The following is a 17267-nucleotide window of genomic DNA, read 5'->3' on the forward strand; positions in this document are numbered from 1 at the left end:
CATTACTATTATTATTATCTTTACCTGTTTTAGCAGGTGCAATTACAATACTGTTAACTGACCGAAATATAAATACTTCATTTTTTGACCCTGCTGGTGGAGGAGACCCAATTTTATACCAACATTTATTTTGATTTTTTGGACATCCAGAAGTCTATATTTTAATTCTTCCAGGATTCGGAATAATTTCTCATATTATTAGACAAGAATCAGGAAAAAAGGAAACTTTTGGATCTTTAGGAATAATATATGCTATATTAGCTATTGGATTATTAGGATTTATTGTTTGAGCTCATCATATATTTACAGTAGGTATAGATGTTGACACCCGAGCCTATTTTACATCAGCAACAATAATTATTGCTGTTCCAACAGGAATTAAAATTTTTATTTGATTAGCTACAATTCATGGAACTCAATTGAATTGTTCTCCTACTACTATATGAGCTTTAGGATTTGTGTTTTTATTTACAGTTGGAGGATTAACAGGAGTAGTTCTAGCTAATTCTTCTGTTGATATTATTTTACATGATACTTATTATGTTGTAGCCCATTTTCATTATGTTTTATCAATAGGAGCTGTATTTGCTATTATAGCTGGATTTATTCATTGATATCCTTTATTTACAGGATTATATATAAATGCAAAACTTTTAAAAAGTCAATTTTTAATTATATTTGTTGGAGTAAATTTAACTTTTTTTCCACAACATTTTTTAGGATTAGCTGGTATACCTCGACGATACTCAGATTATCCAGATGCTTACACTATATGAAATATTATTTCAACAATTGGGTCTACAATTTCATTACTAAGAATTATTTTATTCCTATACATTATTTGAGAAAGCATAATTATAAATCGACAAATAATTTATTCAATTCAATTAAATTCTTCAATTGAATGATTTCAAAACTCTCCTCCTGCTGAACATAGATATTCAGAGTTACCATTATTAACTAATTTCTAATATGGCAGATTTAAGCAATGGATTTAAGCTTCATATATAAAGTATTTTACTTTTATTAGAAATTTCAACATGATCAAACTTAAACCTTCAAAATAGAGCTTCACCCTTAATAGAACAATTAACTTTTTTTCATGATCATACTTTAATAATTTTAGTTATAATTACTATCTTAGTTGGTTATTTAATATTTATATTATTTTTTAATAATTATACTAATCGAAATTTATTACATGGACAAACTATTGAAATTATTTGAACTATTTTACCTGCTATTATTTTGTTATTTATTGCTTTTCCTTCTTTACGATTATTATACCTATTAGATGAAATTAATGAACCTTTAGTTACATTAAAAACAATTGGTCACCAATGATATTGATCATATGAATATTCTGATTTTATAAATATTGAATTTGACTCTTATATAATCCCAACAAATGAATTAAATATTAATAATTTTCGACTATTAAATGTAGATAACCGAGTTATTCTACCTATAAATTCTCAAATTCGAATCCTAGTAACTGCTGCAGATGTAATTCATTCTTAAACAATTCCAGCTTTTGGTGTAAAAGTTGATGGGACACCAGGTCGTTTAAATCAAACTAATTTTTTTATAAATCGTTCTGGGCTATTTTATGGACAATGTTCTGAAATTTGTGGAGCTAATCATAGATTTATACCTATTGTAATTGAAAGTATCCCAACTAATTTTTTTATTAAATGAATCATAAATTATTCTAATTCATTAGATGACTGAAAGCAAGTACTGGTCTCTTAAACCATTTTATAGTAAATTAGCAATTACTTCTAATGAAAAAATTATTTAAATAAATAACATTAGTATGTCAAACTAAAATTATTAACCAATTAATATTTTTTAATTCCACAAATAGCTCCTATTAATTGATTAAGTTTATTTTTTTTATTTTTTATAATTTTTATTATTTTTAATATAATAAATTATTATTATATATTGCCTACCTCACCAAAATCATTAAGTTATAAAATAACAACAAAAATATTTAATTGAAAATGATAACAAATTTATTTTCTGTTTTTGACCCTTCTTCAAGTATTTTTAGTTTTTCTATTAATTGAATTAGAACTTTTTTAGGAATTGTTATAATTCCAATAATTTATTGATTAATTCCTTCTCGTTACAATATCCTATGAAATAATATTTTATTAACTCTTCATAAAGAATTTAAAACATTATTAGGTCCTACAGGAAAAAATGGATCTACATTAATTTTTATTTCTTTATTTACAATAATTTTATTTAATAATTTTATAGGATTATTTCCTTATATTTTTACTAGAACTAGTCATTTAACATTAACTTTATCCTTATCTTTAACATTATGAATTTCATTTATAATTTATGGTTGACTTAATCATACTCAACATATATTTGCTCATTTAGTCCCTCAAGGAACTCCCGCAATTTTAATACCATTTATAGTTTGTATTGAAACAATTAGAAATATTATTCGACCAGGAACTTTAACAGTTCGATTAACTGCTAATATAATTGCAGGACATTTATTATTAACTTTATTGGGTAATACAGGTCCATCCTTAACTTCATTAGTTTTATCAATTTTATTATTTAGACAAATTTTATTACTACTTTTAGAATCTGCTGTAGCTATTATTCAATCTTATGTATTTGCAGTATTAAGAACACTTTATTCCAGAGAAGTAAATTAATGTCAACTCATTCAAATCATCCATTTCATTTAGTAGATTATAGCCCTTGACCTTTAACAGGTGCAATTGGTGCAATAACAATTGTTTCAGGAATAATTAAATGATTCCATCAATATAATATATCATTATTTATTTTAGGAAACATTATTATTATTATTACTGTTTATCAATGATGACGAGATGTCTGCCGAGAAGGAACATATCAAGGCTTACACACATTTATAGTAACAACAGGATTACGATGAGAAATAATTTTATTTATTTTATCTGAAGTTTTATTTTTTGTTTCCTTTTTTTGAGCTTTTTTTCATAGAAGTTTATCTCCAACTATTGAATTAGGAGCTTCATGACCACCTATAGGAATTTCCCCTTTTAACCCATTTCAAATCCCATTATTAAATACAGCTATTTTATTAGCTTCAGGAGTTACTGTAACATGAGCTCATCATAGATTAATAGAAAATAACCATTCACAAACTTCTCAGGGATTATTTTTTACTATTTTATTAGGAATTTATTTTACAATTTTACAAGCTTATGAATATATCGAAGCACCATTTACAATTGCTGATTCTATCTATGGATCAACATTTTTTATAGCAACAGGATTTCATGGAATTCACGTTTTAATTGGAACAACTTTTTTATTAATTTGTTTAATTCGTCATTTAAATCATCATTTTTCTAAAAATCATCATTTTGGACTTGAAGCAGCTGCTTGATACTGACATTTTGTTGATATTGTTTGATTATTTCTTTATATTTCTATTTACTGATGAGGAGGATAATTAAATTTATTATTTATCTAAATAATATAAAAAGTATATATGACTTCCAATCATAAAGTCTATAAAACTATAGATTAGATAATTTTATTATTAACAGTTATAGCAATAATTATTTTCACAATTTGTTCTGTTGTAATATTTTTAGCCTCAATTTTATCAAAAAAAATACTTAATGATCGAGAAAAAAATTCCCCTTTTGAATGTGGATTCGATCCAAAATCTTCTTCACGAATTCCATTTTCAGTTCATTTTTTTTAATTACAATTATTTTTTAATTTTCGATGTTGAAATTGCATTAATTTTACCTATGATTATAATTTTAAATTTTTTAAATTTATTTATATGAAGAATAACTTCAATTATTTTTTTAATTATTCTATTAATTGGAGTATATCATGAATGAAATCAAGGTATATTAAATTGATCTAATTAAATAAAAAAATTATTTAAGGATTGTAGTTAAATTTAACATTTGATTTGCATTCAAAAAATATTATTTTATGTAATCTATCTTATAAAGAATATGAAGTGATACATCACATTTAGTTTCGACCTAAAAATTAGGTAAATTACCCTTATTCTTAATATTAATTGAAACCAAAATAGAGGTTTATTACTGTTAATAATAAAATTGAATAAAATTCCAATTAAAGAAATATGATGAACAAAAAAAAGTTGTTAACTTTTATTTTTAATGGTTAAATTCCATTTATATTTCTATATTTATTTATTAGTTTAACAAAAACATTACATTTTCATTGTAAAAATAAATATTTTTATTTATAAATTACTAATTTTAATTCATTAAATATTTAAAGATAATATAAATCTCCCTTACAACTTCAACGTAATACTCTAATTATAAGCTATTTAAATACCAAACAACAAAAAATATTAATACTAAAAAAAATAAACTTATTAATATTATAATTAAACTATTATTTTGCAAAATTTGGTTAAATTTTGAATAACCTAATAAATTTTTATATAAATAAAATCCTCCAAAAAATTCAGATCAACCCTGATCAAAACTTTTATATAACTTTTTACCTAAAAATAAAAAATTAAAAATTAACCCATATGTAACAATATTAGGTATAAATCACATTGAACCAAAAAATAAAGAAATAAAATAATTTTGTAAAGATTTATTGAAAAAATATAAAGAAATTTTTGAAATATAATACCCTATTAATCCTCCTAAAATACACACAATTAAAGTTAATATTTTTAATAAAAAAGGTAAACAAATTATTGAAGGAGTACCAAATAACAACCAATTTAAAAATCCTCCCCCAATAATTCTTATAAATAATAAACCAGATATCCCTTTTAATATAATTCAACTATTATCTCTTAATAAATTTAATCTATAAAAATTAAAATTTCCAACTAATGAATAATAAACTAAACGAATTGAGTATCTAACTGTTAACCCTGTAGAAAAGAAAAATAGAAAAAAAGAAAATATATTAACATAATTCAATGACACAATTTCTAAAATTATATCTTTAGAATAAAATCCAGCCAAAAAAGGTATTCCACATAAAGCTAAATTAGCAACATTAAAACATCTACATGTAAAAGGTATATAACTTCTTAATCCTCCTATTAAACGAATATCTTGCAAATTATTTATATTATGAATAATAGCCCCAGCACACATAAACAATAATGCTTTAAATAAAGCATGAGTTAATAAATGAAAAAAAGCTAATTTATAAAATCCTATAGATAAAATTCTCATTATTAACCCCAATTGACTTAAAGTAGATAATGCAATAATTTTTTCTAAATCAAATTCAAAATTAGCTCCTAACCCTGATATAAATATTGTCAATCCTGAAATTAATAACAATCCTTGTCCTATAATTGTGCCCCCAACTAATAAATTAAACCGAATTAATAAATAAACTCCAGCAGTAACAAGAGTAGATGAATGCACCAAAGCTGATACAGGAGTAGGAGCTGCTATTGCTGCAGGTAATCAAGCTGAAAATGGAATTTGAGCTCTTTTAGTTATTGCAGCTAATACAATTAATACCCCAATAATCAATATATTTATATCTGAAACATTAAATTTTAATAAAAAAATGTAATTTCGAGATCCATAATTTAATATTCAAGCAATTGCTAATAATAAAGCAACATCTCCAATACGATTTGATAAAACAGTTAATATCCCCGCATTATAAGATTTTACATTTTGAAAATAAATTACTAATAAATAAGAAACTAATCCTAAACCATCCCATCCTAATAAAATTCTAACTAAATTTGGAGAAATAATTAAAAATATTATTGATATAACAAATAACAAAACTAATAAAATAAATCGATTAATATTTATATCTCCTGCTATATACTCTTTTCTATAATAAATTACTAAAGACGAAATTAATAAAACAAAAGATATAAAAATTAATCTTATTCAATCAAATAAAAAAGTTATTACAACTCTAATTCTATTTAAAGAAATTAACTCTCATTCTAAAAAAATTGAATAATCATGATTAATAAATATTAAACCAAAAATAAAAGAAATAATTCTTAAATTAATTAATAATCAAAATCTTATTCTACATAAAGATAAATTTTTCACAATTTAAAATAAAATTTTATATTTTTGACACCACAAATCAACGTTTTAATTAAACTATTTAAATATAATCAAAAAAAAATTATTTCACTTTTTATAATCAATAAATTTAAAGGAACTCAATGTAACAATAATAATAAAAATTCTCGTATGTTATTTATTCTAAAAGAATAAACCCCTGAATAAAATTTTCCATGTTGTCTATAAGAATACAAATATAAAGTATATGCTGCTCTAAAAAAAGATAAAAATGATAAAGTAATCATTGAATACCAAGATCAACTTACAATTCTATTTATTAAAGAAATTTCCCCTAATAAATTTAATGTAGGAGGAGCAGCTATATTTCCAGATCTCAATAAAAATCATCACAAAGTTAAAGAAGGTATAAAATTTAATAACCCTTTATTAATTAATAATCTTCGTCTACCTAATCGCTCATATCTAATATTAGCTAAACAAAATAAACCTGAAGAACATAACCCATGACCAATTATTAATCTATACCCTCCACAAATTCCTCAATTTCTTAAATTTATAATTCCTGCTAAAACAATCCCTATATGAGCAACAGAAGAATAAGCAATTAATGAATTTATATCAACTTGACGTAAACAATTTAAACTAATCAAAATCCCTCCAATCAAAGAAATTCTAATGAAAAAATAATTAAATTTTAAACAAACAAATGAAATAAATGAAAATACTCGTAAAAGTCCATATCCTCCTAATTTCAATATAATTCCAGCCAAAATTATTGAACCAGAAATTGGAGCTTCAACATGAGCTTTAGGTAATCATAAATGTACCAAAAATATAGGCATTGTTGTAATTACAATAACCAAATAGCTTTTATTAATAAAAAACAGTATTTATTGTAACACAAACTTTTATTATTTTTAATACAACTTTAGAAACACTAACTAATTGACTGACTGACCAACTGACTGAAAAAATCTGAATAAATATTTTTAAATAAAATATTTTTAAATATCAGAGAATCTGACAATTTTAGCCTACTTTGTTGATTCTCACCACACAGCCCCTTCTAGAATTTGACGGCTGCATCACGACAAATTCTATCCGTATTACACATTATTACTACCTCATAAGCCTCAATGGAAAACGCACTATTCTACCCACTCGAGTCACCTTCGGTGTTATCTGCTTGTTACTGTCATCATCTAACACCTTGACACTATCTTGGCAACAACCTTCATCAGCTTCATTTGCAAAATATGCTGGTTTCACTCGATCCATGCTGACGTTCATCGTGCGTCCTCTTGCCCTTATTGTCAGAGTTTTCTCACCACGACATAAAATTTCATATGGGCCCTCATACGGCTGTTTCAATGGTGGTCGCACAGCGTCATCACGTAAGAATACGTGCGTACTGCTTTTCAAATCTTTAAATACGAATGGCTTTTCCGTCATATGACGCGATGTTTGTAATGGCTTCAGTTCGCTCATAGTTTCCCTTAACTTCTTAACAAACTCTGTTTGCGATACTTGCTTCAAATCACCATCAAACACCTCTCCTGGTAAACGTATATTTACCCCATAAATTAATTCCGACGGTGTCGCTTGCAAATCTTCTTTAAATGCCGCTCTTAATCCCATTACAACAATTGGCAAGGCCCTTGTCCATTCAACACTTGATTTACACTTCAGTGCAGACTTTAGCGTGCGATGAAAACGTTCGACAAGTCCATTTGACTGTGGATGATATGCTGTAGTTCGATGCCTTTCACACCCCAAAATTTTGGCTAGCTCATCGAAAAGCTTGGATTCAAATTGTCGTCCCTGGTCTGTCGTAATCCTTTTCGGCACACCATAATGCGCTATCCAATCCTTAATTAAAGCCTCAGCCACACATTCTGCCGTAATCTCCGCCAATGGTACCACCACCGGCCACCTTGAAAACCGGTCAATGCATGTCAGGCAATACCGCATACCATTACTATAGGGCAAAGGTCCCACGATATCAATATGAACATGCTCAAAACGTTGATCAGGAGCGTTGAAATCCTGCAACACAGTCCTGTTGTGCCGCTGGATTTTTGACTTTTGGCATGCCATGCATGTTTTCACCATTTGACTTATTTCAGTCTTCATTTTAGGCCAACAAAAACGAGAACTTATTAGTTTTATAGTCGCTTTTCTACCAGGATGAGCTAAATTGTGTAACATTTCGAACACTTGCGCTCGGAAGGACTTTGTAATAAACGGTCTCGGTTTCTTTCCGGATACATCACAATACACAGAAACACCCTCTGTAATTAACTCTACCAACTTGAGCTCCAGAGATGACGCTGTACAGTTTCTTATCAACTCGTTCATCTCTTGATCAACTTTCTGAGCTTCTGCCAACTTATCATAGTCTAGTGATCGTCTAACTCCAGCCACTACACTTTCGACTCGAGATAAAGCATCTGCGACCGTATATTTGCTGCCTGCTATATGCTGAATATCTGTTGTCAGCTGCCCGATAAAATCTAAATGGCGTAACTGGCGTTCTGATGCTTTTTCAGATCTTTGTAAGAAAGCAAATGTAATCGGTTTATGATCCGTTAGCACAGTGCAATTCCTGCCCTCAATCATGTACCTGAAATACTTGACCGCCATATATATAGCAAGTAGCTCGCGGTCATAAGTAATATATCTTTTTTGAGTCTCTGTCAGCCTTTTGGAATAAAATCCCAGCGGTTGCATCTGTCCATCTATAAGCTGTTGCAACACTGCTCCTACTGCAACATTGCTAGCATCCACATTTAGCACCAGTTTCGCATTCGGAGCCGGGTGTGCTAGCATTGCAGCATTCGCCAGATTATTCTTACACACTTCAAATATTTTCGCAGCCTCTGCTGTCCAATCAATCAGAGATCTATCATTTTTCTTATTTCCTTTTAATAGCGCGTGCAGGATGCCATGATTCTTTGCGGCATTCGGGAGGAAACGCCTGTAAAAATTAATTGAAGCAATGAACCTTCTTAACTCTCGTACTTCCTTCGGTTTTTTAAAATTTCTTATCGCTTCTACCTTTTCAGCTATAGGTCTAATTCCATCCCCATTTATCACATGACCCAGGAAGGTAACTTCTTTCATAAAAACACACACTTTCCCAGATTGATTCTCAGACCATGATCACTTAATCGTTTGAACACTTCTCTTAAATGTATTTCGTGTTCCTTTTCATCAGCTGATGCTATACATATATCATCTATGTACGTTACCACATAACTCAGATTCTTTAGGACATCATTCATAAACCTTTGGAAAGTTTGCGCAGCATTGCATAAACCAAAAGTCATCATGTTAAACTCATATAAGCCAAACGGGGTTATTATCGCCGTTTTAGGTCGATCCTCCTCAGCAATCGGAATTTGATTGTAGGCCTTTTCCAAGTCAATGGTTGAGAAAATTTTCTTTTTGTACAATATGCGAGTAAAATCATGTATATGGGGTATTGGATACCGGTCTGGTAGTGTTATTGAATTAAGCTTCCTATAGTCACCACACGGTCTCCACTTACCATCCTTTTTCGCCACTAAATGCAACGGACTTGCCCAATTGCTGTTACTTGGTCTACAAATACCTTGTTTCGTCATAAATTCAAATTCCTTTCTCGCAATTTCAAATTTTTCAGGATTTAACCGCCGAGGTTTTGCATACACTGGCTGTCCCTTGGTAACAATTTGATGCTCTACTAGCGTAACCTTCGTGGCCACCTTATTACTAGTAGCCGGTTCCGTTATCTTTTTATAATCCCGCAGAATGTTATGTACCGGGCTAGTCGCATCAATTGTGCTTAGCTTCACGCAGTGCATCTCTCTCTTCGAACCCATTACCTGGAGGCCTGTAATGCCATCTAAAATTCTCCTGTTCTTCAGGTCAACTATCAAACCAAAATTATTCAAATTTCACCCCTATTATTGGGTGATTTACCTTCGCCACTAGGAACTCCCACAGGAACTGTCTGCGCAACCCCAAATTGACTTGCACTAATTTCGTTCCATACGTGCTAATTTTCGCTCCGTTTGCTGCGTATAAATAATATTGCGTGGCTTCATTTTCAGGCTGCATTCTCTTTGGCAAAATTGAAACTTCCGCGCCTGTGTCTATTAGATAATTTATACCTGTTTTTTTATCTTTGAAGAACAAACGGCATGCTTTACCCTCTGCCACTTCACTCGCCGTCAGACGTGAAGTGGTGTTTAGTTTTCCGCTGAGTTTTGCGGTGATTTGTACTGGCAAGGCTGAACACATTTTGTAGACCTCTCCTTGAACCGCCGATGATAAAAACAGATATTACCTCTTCTAGCACTTGATGATCGCCCTTTTCCACGATCTCTGTCATTGCTTCTTCCTCTTTTGCCCAACTGAATGACCAAATTATTTATCATGACTTTCAACTCGTCAATTTCCTTCCTCATCTCCTTCGGTTCATTCCTTTGCACTACACAAACCGTTTCTGTTTCCTGTACCTCAAATACCTTATCAGCCACTTTGGCCCACTGTGTAGAATCACCTTCCACTGCAGCTACGATTGTTCTAACTCCCACTGGCAGTCGCTGTAACCACAATGACTTTAGTACATCATCATTCATTGAATTGCCGGCCATTTCCTTCATTTTCTTCAGCAATTGAGTTGGTTTCATGTCACCTAGCTCCAATTCTGTCAGCAACTTACGCAGCCTTTTGTGCTCCGATTCTGTGAATTCATATATTAACCGTTTCTTCAACGTCTCATATTTCAACACCTTCGGTGGATCTCGAATCACATCAACTATGCACTCCAGGTATTTCGGCTCTAAACCTGCTACTACATGGTCGAACATTGTATCATCTTTCGTTATTCCCGCATTCCTGAACTGTGCTTCCATTTGCAGAAAAAAAAGGTCCGGATGCTCTCTTGAAAACATCATCGGCTTAACTGAAACCCGGTATACCTCTTTGTCAGTGCGACTTTCTCCTTCTGCCGGAAAAAAATCTTCTTCCTCACGGTTAGTCATCTTGCTTGCTAATGTTGGGCTTGATAATAACTTACAACTCCTTTTTGTGTCGGGGTCACCAATGTTGTGATTACAATAACCAAATAGCTTTTATTTATAAAAAACAGTATTTATTGTAACACAAACTTTTATTATTTTTAATACAACTTTAGAAACACTAACTAATTGACTGACTGATCAACTGACTGAAAAAATCTGAATAAATATTTTTAAATAAAATATTTTTAAATATCAGAGAATCTGACAATTTTAGCCTACTTTGTTGATTCTCACCACAGCATTTTAACCAAAAAAGCTAAAATTATCGAAAAATATAATAACTCATAATTAAACATATAATTACTTAAAAAATAAAAATTTAAATTTCCTAATTTTTCATATAAATAAAAAATTCCAATTAATATAGGTAAAGATACAAATAAAGTATAAAACAATAACTAAATTCCAGCTTGTAATCGTTCAGGCTGATACCCTCACCCTAAAATTAATAATAAAGTTGGAATTAAACTTCCTTCAAAAAATAAATAAAAAGCAAAAATATTTATTCTAGAAAAAGTTAAAAATAAAAAAAATAATATAAAAATTACATTCACTAAAAATAAATTATTATAATTTTTAAATTTTTGAATTATTTCAGTTGCTATTAATATTAATGCACAAATTCAAAATCTTAATAAAATTAATCCATAAGAAATTATATCACACCCTAAAAAATAAGAAATACTTATAAAATAATTTATATAAATATTAAATAAATTAAAAATAAAACTAATAAAAAATAATATATTTTGAACCATTCAAAATATACTATTTAAAAAACAAATAGGAATTAAAAATGAAATAAAAAAAATAAATTTTAACATTATAAAATTCTAAATGATTGAAAATAATCATTTCCATGAGTACGAATTATAGAAACTAAAATAGAAATTCCTAAAGCTCCTTCACAAACTCTAAATGTTAAATATATTATTATAAAATAATTTCTATAATCTATTATATTTATATAACTATATAATAAAAAATAAATTATTAAAATAATAAATTCTAAACTTAATAACATAGATAATAAACGTTTTCGATTAAAAATAAAAGAAAAAATCCCTATCAATACTATTACACAACAAAATAATCAAAAATAAATTATCATTTTTTAGTTTTAATAGTTTAATAAAAACATTGGTCTTGTAAATCAAAAATAAGAATAATTTTTTTAGAACTCTCAAGAAAAAAGAAATAATTCTTTATCATAAATTCCCAAAATTTATATGTTAATTAAACTATTTCTTAAAATCATACATATATTAATTTTAACTATAATACTAATTTCAAGTATTACATTTTTATTCTTAAAACACCCATTATCTATTGGATTAATACTGTTAATTCAAACTATTTTAATTTCAATAATTTCAGGACTAATTTCAAAAACATTTTGATTTTCCTATATTTTATTCTTAATTTTTTTAGGACTACATTATTAGTTTTATTTATTTATGTAACAGCAATTGCTTCAAATGAAATATTTTCATTTTCAATTAAAATACTAATATGAACAATTTCATTAATCACAAGAATTTTATTTTTATGAATTATTTTTTACAATTATATTAATATAGATATATTTACAAATAATGAATCAATATTATTAATTAATTTAAAAATTATAATTAAAGAAAATTCATATATTTTAACTAAACTTTATAATTACCCTACAAATTTTATAACAATTTTTTTAATAAATTATCTTTTAATTACTTTAATTGCAATTGTAAAAATTACTAATATATTTTTTGGACCAATTCGATTTATAAAATAAATGAATAAACCAATATGAATTAAACACCCACTTTTCAAAATTATAAATAATTCTTTAATTGATTTACCAACTCCAATTAATATCTCTTCTTGATGAAATTTTGGATCTCTTTTAGGATTATGTTTAATCATTCAAATTTTAACTGGATTATTTTTAGCTATACATTACACAGCAGATATTAATATAGCTTTTAATAGAATTAGACACATTTGTCGAGATGTAAATTATGGATGACTATTACGAACTCTTCATGCTAATGGAGCTTTATTTTTTTTTATTTGTATTTATCTTCATATTGGACGAGGAATTTATTACAATTCTTATAAATATACACAAACCTGACTAGTTGAAGTAATTATTTTATTTTTAGTAATAGCAACAGCCTTTATAGGATATGTATTACCACGGGGACAAATATCTTTTTGAGGAGCAACTGTAATTACTAATTTATTATCTGCTATTCCTTATTTAGGTATTGATTTAGTACAATGAGTTTGAGGAGGATTTGCAGTTGATAATCCAACATTAACACGATTTTTTACTTTTCACTTCATTTTACCTTTTATTGTTTTAGCAATAACTATAATTCATCTTTTATTTCTTCATCAAACAGGATCAAATAACCCAATAGGACTAAATTCAAGTATTGATAAAATCCCATTTCATCCCTATTTCACTTTTAAAGATATTACCGGATTTATTATTCTAATTATAAGACTTATTCTATTAACTTTAATAAATCCCTATTTATTAGGAGACCCAGATAATTTTATTCCAGCTAATCCTTTAGTAACTCCTATTCACATTCAACCAGAATGATATTTTCTGTTTGCTTATGCAATTTTACGTTCAATTCCTAACAAATTAGGAGGAGTAATTGCATTAGTTACATCTATTGCTATTTTAATAATTATACCTTTTTATAATATAAGCAAATTTCAAGGATTACAATTTTATCCCATTAACCAATTTTTATTTTGAATTATACTATCCACTGTAATTTTATTAACTTGAATTGAAGCTCGATCAGTTAAAGAACCTTATGTTATAATTGGACAAATTCTAACATTTATTTATTTTTTATACTTTTTAATTAACCCTTTAATTAATAAATGATGAGATAACTTACTAAATTAAATGTAAGTTAATTAGCTTGAAATAAGCATATATTTTGAAAATATAAGATAGAATTAAAATTTTCTATTAACTTTACTAAAAATAATTCATATAAATAAATATATTTTTAACCCAACTATAAATAATAAAAAATTTAATGAATATGGTAAATAACACTTTCAAGATAAATATATTAACTTATCATATCTAAATCGAGGTAAAGTCCCCCGAACTCAAATAAATAAAAAAGAAATAATAACTAATTGAAAAAAAATATTAAATTAAATAAATTACATCCTAAAAAAATTACACAAAATAATATTCTTATAAATAAAATTCTCGAATACTCCGCTAAAAAAATTAATGCAAAACCTCCTCTTCTATATTCTACATTAAATCCAGATACTAATTCTGATTCCCCCTCAGCAAAATCAAATGGAGTACGATTAGTTTCCGCTAAACAAATTCTTAATCAAATAAAACCCATAGGAAATAAAAAAAATAAAAACCAAATATAATATTGAAATTTTATAAAATCAATTATATTATATCTTTCAATTAAAAAAATAAAAGATAGTAAAATTAAAGCCAATCTTACTTCATAAGAAATAGTTTGAGCAACAGCTCGTAAACCTCCTAATAAAGAATAATTTGAATTTCTTGATCATCCTGCAATTATTACAGTATACACTCCTATTCTTGTAATTCTTAAAAAAAATAACAAACTTAAATTAAAACTATTCAATCTTCTTAAAACAGGTATGCATATTCACACCAACAAAGATAAAAATAATGAAAAAATAGGAGAATAATAGTAACAAATATAATTTGACATTAAAGGATAAGTCTGTTCTTTAGTAAATAATTTAATTGCATCACTAAAAGGTTGAACTACTCCAATAAAACCCACTTTATTTGGTTCTTTACGAATCTGAATATAACCTAAAACTTTTCGTTCCAACAATGTTAAAAAAGCTACACCCACTAAAACACAAATAATTAATAATAAACTTCTTAATAAAGATATAATAATTTCATTTAAAAACAAGTACTACTTATAATTTTTAAATTATATAAATAAATTCTAAATTTATTGCACTAATCTGCCAAAATAGTAATTAAATTCATTCATAAAATAATTTCTTAAAAATAAATATTAATTCCTTTCGTACTAAAATATTTTATTAAATCAAAGATAGAAACCAACCTGGCTTACACCGGTTTGAACTCAGATCATGTAAGAATAAAAAGTCGAACAGACTTAATATTTAAACTTCTACATTTAAATATGAATCTTAATCCAACATCGAGGTCGCAAACTTTTTTATCGATAAGAACTCTCCAAAAAAATTACGCTGTTATCCCTAAAGTAACTTAATTTTTTAATCACTAATAATGGATCACTTAATCATAAATAAATGACAAAAATTATTAAAAGTTATTTAAATTTTAATATCACCCCAATAAAATTATTTAATAAATTTATAACAAAAAAAACCAAAATAAATTAAAAATTATTAAATAATTAAGATTTATAGGGTCTTCTCGTCTTTTGATCATATTTTAGCTTTTTAACTAAAAAATAAAATTCTATATAAATTTTAAATGAAACAGCTTATATCTCGTCCAACCATTCATTCCAGCCTTCAATTAAAAGACTAATGATTATGCTACCTTTGCACAGTTAATATACTGCGGCCTTTTAAAATTTTTCAATGGGCAGGTTAAACTTTAAATAAAATACAAAAAGAGATGTTTTTGTTAAACAGGCGAATACAAATTTTGCCGAATTCTTTATTTAAACTTTTCAATTATATAAATCAAAACATATAAATATACTAATTTTATCATTATTATTTTACAAATCAAATTATAAAAAATATTTTAATAAATAATTAAAATATACTAAATATTTAATAAAAAAAAATAAATTATAACAAACTTTTTAATAATTGCTAATTCTAACCATATAATTAATTTAAATATATAGAATTTATAATAATTTATTTTATAGCTTATCCCATAAAATATTAAATTAACTATTTATTTAAATTTATATAAATAAATTAAGTAATTATTAATTCCAAATTAAATTTATTTCTTAAAAAACTAGATACCATTTCAAACGAAAAATATTTCATTTCTAAAATTTTCTTAAAAATAATATTGTTACATTAACTTTTATAATTTTTAACTCTTAATAAATCCAGAAAAATATTTAAATAAATATTTTTTATATAATATATAAATTCTGATACATAAAGTACAATAATTAAAATTTCTTTAGTACAAAAATTTTTAAATATATTTTAATATTATTTTATAATATTAATTCATTATAATAAAAAATATTTTTTCAATAAACTTTACTAAAAAATTAAAATTTAAAATGATTTGCACAAAAATCTTTTCAATGTAAATGAAATACTTTACTATTAAGCTTTAAATTGTCATTCTAGATACACTTTACAGTACATCTACTATGTTACGACTTATCTTATTTTTAAGTAAGAGCGACGGGCGATATGTATATATTTTAGAGCTAAATTCAATTTATTTATCTATATAAATTTACTTCAAAATCCACTTTCAATAAATTTTTCATATTTATATCCATAAAAATATATTTAATATAACTCATTTCTACTTAAATATAAGCTACACCTTGATCTGAAATAAAATTATTGATAAATTTAAGAAAATTAATATTCTTTTGAAATATTCTGCTAACGACGGTATGTAAACTGATTACAAATTGAAGTAAGGTCCAACGTGGATTGTCAATTATAGGACAAGTTCCTCTGAATAGACTAAAATACTGCCAAATTTTTTAAGTTTCAAGAACATAACTTTTACTACCTAAAAGTTTAAATTTTACATTTTTAATAATAGGGCATCTAATCCTAGCTTATATCAAAAATTTTTTAACTTCAATTGGATTTACATAAACTTCAAATTAAATTATAATTTTACCTAATAAATTAATTTTAAATTTTATTTGAATAATTTAACTAACTTTAAAATAAAACATTTTTATTATTTGTTTAACCGCAACTGCTGGCACAAATTTTGTTAATATTATAATTATAACTAAGTCTTAATTTCTTAAATTATTAATATCAATAATTGCTTTTAAATAAATAAAATAAATTTTTTAAATTAATTAATAATCACACAAAAATTTATATGTACAATTAATTTTAAACAATCTTGTAAGCTAAAATTAAACTTTATAATAATTTACAAAAA

The 17267-nt window shown here is 26.2% G+C and overlaps 1 protein-coding gene across 1 annotated transcript; it reads left to right on the forward strand.

The window, feature by feature from the left end:
* The first annotated feature begins 12902 nt into the window (after positions 1–12902).
* Positions 12903–14039, forward strand: LOC119688997 (cytochrome b-like). Its single transcript, XM_038103715.1, is given in 1 exon segment — positions 12903–14039. A coding segment is annotated over 1 exon segment (1137 nt).
* The last annotated feature ends 3228 nt before the right edge of the window (positions 14040–17267 follow it).

Source organism: Teleopsis dalmanni, chromosome X (assembly GCF_002237135.1).
Source record: "Teleopsis dalmanni isolate 2A chromosome X, ASM223713v2, whole genome shotgun sequence".
Taxonomy (NCBI): Eukaryota; Metazoa; Arthropoda; class Insecta; order Diptera; family Diopsidae; genus Teleopsis; species Teleopsis dalmanni.